A 6,526-nucleotide genomic window follows, 5' to 3' on the forward strand; every position below is an offset into this window, starting at 1 on the left:
GATGCAAGCACATAAATATATTTTTTGAGAACTAATAGTAATAGTTGCAGGATATAGTAGGGAAAAGTTAATTTTCTTATTTGTACTATGTATATGATAAACACAGCTGGAAACTAGTGAATCCACTTCTCTTACACTGCAATTGGGATTACAAGACTCATTTCGACTTCTGCATATGACAAATTTGTCATTAAAACTTCATTTTTTTTCTCCTACAGTCTGTTCTTGTTTATCAGACAGGAAGCCAAATCCCCTCAAAAATATTCAGGGATGAACAGAAAAAAATAGCAACTTAACCATAAATCTGCTACTTTGGGGGGACTAGGAGTTAAAAGACTGAGTGATTGCACCTCAGGAATAAATGACTGCCTGGATGATTGCTTCTTTTAATAGAAATATAGTTCTAGAGTGGGGACCTTTCTTAAATGGAGTCTACAACAAAGTATGCACCGCATACAATCTGGTAACACTCCTTGCTGGAATGTGGATTAAACACTTAAAAAACCCATATATATAGTGTCATAACATAATGTTACCAAGTCATTTACTATCAAGATATTGATGTCACCAATCTAATTCTATACCTGTTAATTATTCTTCTATGAACAATCTTCAGGATTATGATCCTTTCTGCACAGTCTTTAAGGAACTCAGACATCTTTTGCTTTAGACTTGGCTTCATTTCATGCTTTGCTATAGCCTTAAGGTGATCCCATGATGCTTTGCACCGTCTTTCCATCTGACACAAGTTTTCTTGGAGTTGTTCAAAGTCAACCTGAAAAACAAGTAAGGAAAAGAAAAGGTAACACTTGAATTTCAAACACCATGGTTGTATACTTGGTTATATGCGCAAAACAATGTATGTGTAAGAAAGGGCCAATGTAGTAGCAGCACAACATTAATTCACATTATTAATTACTACTAAATAATTAAGAAATAGCTTTCTCTGTCACACTATGTCCAGACATATAATGTTAGTAAGGAAAACTGAAAACAAAGAAATACCCACACATGTTTGGTTTTGGTCTTGGAGGCCTAACAGCTAAAGAAGGGACAATAAAATATCGTGATGTGTTTTTTCCCTTGCTAATAACTTCATGTCCACACCAAGCAACTGCATGACTCAGTTCTTTCTGAGGTAATACAAAACTTTCTCTTTTCTTAATCTTTTTCTCTACTACTCATAGCTTTTTATACCCTGTTTACTGCTCACTGTTGTACCCTGCCAACACTTTTCCATTTTAGGAAGCACTTGGACCTATTCCGTAGTCAGCACTGACTTGTTAATAGATGATCTAGTTCTAATCACAAATTTCATGGGCCAGAATTTTTTTAAGCTCCATTGAAAGTATGTGTTATTTAGTGATCTCAGCACTAACTTTCATCCCTTGACATACAGTATGAATTTACTGGCCTGTAAGAAGATCGTATAATGACTTTGAAAGTCTCTCAACACAGTTAAAATAAATGATTGCATCCTACAGTAACATTCATCAGGATAGAAGCCAACACATTCCACAGAAGATGAGGGAGAGCTTCTCTTTTATTCATCAACCAAAAAAGGTGTTCAAATTGCAATAGTCTACAGAAGACATTCAGGATGTGTTGCTAACAGCTGAACCAAGTGCATTAACAACTCAGCCACAGCACACAGCAGATGTAAAAAGGAAAACTACACAACATGTTCTTGAATTCTGAAGAAAGGAAAAAATTATTTATAAAATATCACTTCACAGTTCAGATGAACTCCAGCTATAAAATACAGATTTAGCTCTCAGATTCTAAACACATCAGTACTTGGGATGTTACAGTCTGGTACTTCAGTTAATTCCTCCATGCTAAATGAAAACCAGTGTCAGACACAGGTTTTTAGTTCATTCTTCTTGGCTGTGTGCAACATCCACTGCTGAGACCTATACTGAGGATAGCCATAAGAAATGCATTATTATTAAAAAGCTCCTGGTATTGATTTGATTTGTTTTTGCTGTGATTTATAAAGTGATGAATTTTTCCTCTTCACAAGGAAATAAAAACATCCTTTGATCCATTCTGCTATTCAGAAAAGCCCTGCAGGCGGAGCAGCTGTGGGGTTTTTGCTTTCCTTATATCCATATCAATGCATATGTTTAAAAAAAAAAAAAAAAGTCCTTTCCAGGTCAGTATTTTCACTGTTGATGATAAACACATTGCTGCTCTCCACAGATGGTATATCTAAAACACATATGGGGGAAAAAATACTAGCATTCCTGTTAAAGAAAAGAATAAAAAAACCAAAGGCTAGATCTTCTTATTAGTAAGAATTATCCAACATGGTTGACGAAGCCTCTCAGCTCCTGCAGCAGAGAAATTTAAATTTATGACGTTTTATGACAGCTTTCACTGAAAACAGTATGAGTTTTAATCTACCAAAAAACCTTGAGGCTCAAGCCTGCAGGAGTTCAAGACAGCTTTGGAGAACAACAAATCTGCAGGGGAAAGATGTGGTGAATCCTGGCTCCTTGAAATCTGCACACCATCAGCACGTTCACAAGAGTTGGAAACTCCAGCAGGGACTGAGTATGGCAGGTTGGGCTAAGGGATGCACAGGAAGTTTTTGATAACAAAAATAAATTCAGTCCTCTGGGGAAGCCCTAAGGAGACTGTGGTAAGGAGAATGCGACCTGAGCACTCCTGGAGTAAACTTCAGTGGAGCACAGGTGTGCTTGAACAGAAGTTGTAAACTCCTGGAAGAAGTAAAGCAGGAAATCCAGTATAGGATAATGTACCTTTGTACACCCCACAGGCAAATTGACTGTGCCTGAGAGAGTGTGCCAAACCTTCATGAAGTCTCCAGCTGCCAGCTCTCTAGTGCTTGTTCACTTGTTTGGGGACAGAAAGGAATATACTTACAGAAAAGCATCCAGATGTGAAATATTAAAAGTGCAATTTTTTTCAGAGACAACCAGGTACTCCATCCGATATTTTGTGAAGTGCTACTTCACCACTGCCAATTTTGTGTGTAGACCCAGAATCCATTACATTTCAGTCTGCTCTAGGTCTGTTGTTCTGTTTAGGGTGTCTTCTAACACCAAAAGTGTTATATACAAATAAAACAGTAAGAGTGATGAGAAATGATTCCCCAGATACATGTTCCTGTGATAAAGAGAACAAGAACTTGTGTGGGATAAGAATGACAATTGTTCAATCTATTCTGCATAAAGTAAACACGAAAAGGCACATATAATACCATACTACCTCCCTGTCAGTCCACACAGCATTCCCAAGGGAGCATGGATAGCATCTTCTCATTTACATGCTTATTTCCAACACTTTACTAAAAGAACTAATGCTGTATAATGGCAAAGAAATATGATTTGTTTTTGTCATTCTTCCTTTCTTGAAAGGAAAGATGCACCAATTCTTGCCTGCAGCTGGAAGGTCATGGTGGGACTAAGAAGGAATTCAGATGAGTTGTGGCTCCAGCAGAGCTCTCAGCATAGGAGGTAGACAAGAATTGCTGTGGCATTATTTTATGAGTATGTTCCACTGAATTAAAGGAAGCAGTAACCTGAAATAGTCATTGCAGCTGTGTTCCTGGATAGCAGCATATGGATATTGTGCCTGGCCACAGAATTTGGAGGAAGGTGAAAACATTTCTTCTTTTTCTTTCTCCTCAGTACATATATGTGCAAAAGACATGCAGCTTGCTGGTCCTGCTTACTGTTACCTTCTGCTACAAGTTTAAAAATTAATATCTTTTTTTTTCTGCAGGCAAAAGAATGAGTGGTCTTAGGATGTTATGCAAAATAAAAATGTCTTTTCTTTCAGACACTATGTAATGTTTATTTTCACTTATAAACCAATTTAGAAAAAGCAACTTTCTAAATGCTTCTGGGGTATTTTTGATATGTTCCTCCTTTCTCCTGCCAGGTTCCTCTCCATTCACAATCACACTAGCTGAAAAATATTCAGAGCTATTAGGATCTGTGAAAATTCTTGCTAGACCCACTGTTCAGTCTTCTGAGAAGTGCCACTGTTGCATCAGAGTGGAGCAGCCAGAGACAGTATATGCAAATAGGATGTAAAGACTATTTATGTGACACAAGCCCTGCAGGGTCAGCTTCAGGAAACCATTGCCCTAAGGCACTCTTGGGCAATTTTAAAAATAAAAATCCTTTTTTTTAATTTGATGCATCACCACATTTTGCACAAATGACACTCAGACGAAGAATAAAACCTTCCAACCACATGCCAGAAACACCAGAACTCATTTTAATAACTTTATATCATTATTTACTGCTTGCTACCATAGTAACAGATGACTTTGCCATAAACAACACCACAAAAAAATAAGCCTATGAACTCTCTCACTTCATTGGGCTGAGAATACAACACCACATTATACACATACTGCCCAAATGATTTCCCTTCTCACTGGTTTTCACCAGACTTGAAAACTACCACCACCATCAAATGGCTCAGTGTTTGCTTCCATGCTCATTCAGGTTCCTTGAACATTGGTCCTTTAAAAGGCCTACTTTTTTCAAGTTCTACTCCATCCCATACATCCAATGTCACCTGCTGTGCTGTGTATCCAAGTTTAAAACTTTCTAATTCCGGCAACACTAGACCGTGCTCCAGTCATTCAGGCAGGAGCTGTATCAGGGAGCCTTTCTGGTCTTTGGGTTGGGATGTTACTTCTCTGTGTGGCCATATATATCTCATGGTGACACATGAATTACTCTCTTTATTATTTTTTGGGAGAGAGAGGAAAGGCTGCTTGGAGGTGACATTGGGAATTAAATGCATTGGCCCAAACCTAAAGTGCCTTCCACTATATATTCCCTAGGGCAGCATATACAATTCCAGGTATGCATTGCCATGCACAGCAAACAGCTATAGCAACCGTGAAATAACAGGTCATTTTTCTTCAGCATTCCCTCAGCTGGAATGTGCTTAACACACACGTTTCCTCTTCCAGCTAAATCTCCTCTAGTCTTTGGGCTAAGCTCCTCCACTACTAAAAGTATCAACCTCTCCTAAAGTCAATGATGCTGCATCTAAATCCATTCACATTTCCTGCCTCCTGTGTTTACATTCAGCCCTTGAACAGGGTCAAAAACGTCACAACTGTATTGACGTAGAAAACACTAAACCAAATAAATGAATGGAAACTGATGAAGCTGAGATTTGTGCTTAGAAAGCACTTATTTTGAAAATCACTGTATCCAGAGTTTTCTTCTGAAGGCCAGTGAATAACTTGTTACATAGCCTCAGCATCCTTGTACAAGTTTTCTATTTCTTGATACTCTATTGTTTATTACTACAGCTTATCTTAGTGGTGGACATACAAAATCCAGATATTTTCGAAGGAAGACCTCCATCTCCTTATTTTTATCCTACTCACAAGGTGTATTAAAAAGATCGATGCTTTCACAATGACAACTGTTGCCTTAAATTCACAATAAAATGACAGCTATTTTATTGCACCTCAGAGAAAGATATACATAATCACAGACACAAGCTTTCTCTCTTCAAAGCTTGAGATAGTTTCTGCAGCAGACCACAGCCTAGTCTGAGCTGTTTATAATTTAGGGTCAGGCCGTTCATTCTCACATTATTACAGGGATGCGTTCTGGCAGGGAACATGAAATCTTCCTCTTTTCCTGAGTTGGTTCAACGCCAAAGGAAATTCTGAGAATTGCTCCTTGCAAACACACTGTCATCTGAGCACTGTGACCTTCTGTGGCATGCATTCAAAACTCTGTCTCCTCTAATATTTCCACACTGGCTTCCTTCACCAAGTGTCAGAAGTATTATCCCAAGACCAGCTTGCACACTGTGCGTCACACATTTTAAGTGAAATAGATGCCAGCTCTCAAAAACAAGCAAAATATAAAAGAGGTTTGGTCTATACATTTTTAATTCTAGGTTAAGAGGTGGCACCTTTGCCAAAATAACTTTGGAAATAAGAACACCTGAATCATCCCACTAATGAAAAATGAAAGGACAGAGGTGCTTATTGAGGCATGACCAGATATGTCTACCCAATTATATACACATATCCACTACACTTTAGTTCCTAAATAAACACACTAACATTGGGATCCTTTTGATGTCAGTTCCCACAAACTGGGACAAAGAGAAGCAATAACAGTAAGTGGTGGTGTAGGTCCCTTCAGATGGTGTTACGGCACCTGCAACAATTCCTACAGTCATTTCACCTGAAGTGTTATTGAAATGTGCCAAATCTCATTTGCTCTCTTTCAGACAGAACCTCAAAGACTTCTTGCTTGCACAGAATAATTCAGTCTCTTTCCCCCTTGCCCCAGTATACCCTGCAGTCAGTAGGATCTGCCCTACCCTGCTCTGCCTTCACCTCTGCTCCAGCTAGCCTGTGCCAGGAGCTGGGGCAGCTGCAGTGATCCTTGCTGCTGGCACCGTGAGGAATGACACAATAGTAAGAAACCTTGCATTCCTCAACCTCTTTTTTTTTTTTCCATGGAAAATAATTTGACTTTTGGCATTTATTTTTGTATGAAATACT

The 6,526-nt window shown here is 38.5% G+C and overlaps 1 protein-coding gene across 1 annotated transcript in view; it reads right to left on the minus strand.

The window, feature by feature from the left end:
* Positions 1–6,526, minus strand: part of FHOD3 (formin homology 2 domain containing 3) — a 122,919-nt gene that overhangs the window by 25,416 nt on the left and 90,977 nt on the right. Inside the window, exon 18 of the mRNA XM_009078745.1 lies at positions 585–775. Coding sequence (XP_009076993.1) covers positions 585–775 — 191 coding nt within the window. The remainder of the gene's footprint in view (positions 1–584; positions 776–6,526) is intronic.

Source organism: Acanthisitta chloris, unplaced genomic scaffold (assembly GCF_000695815.1).
Source record: "Acanthisitta chloris isolate BGI_N310 unplaced genomic scaffold, ASM69581v1 scaffold2977, whole genome shotgun sequence".
Taxonomy (NCBI): Eukaryota; Metazoa; Chordata; class Aves; order Passeriformes; family Acanthisittidae; genus Acanthisitta; species Acanthisitta chloris.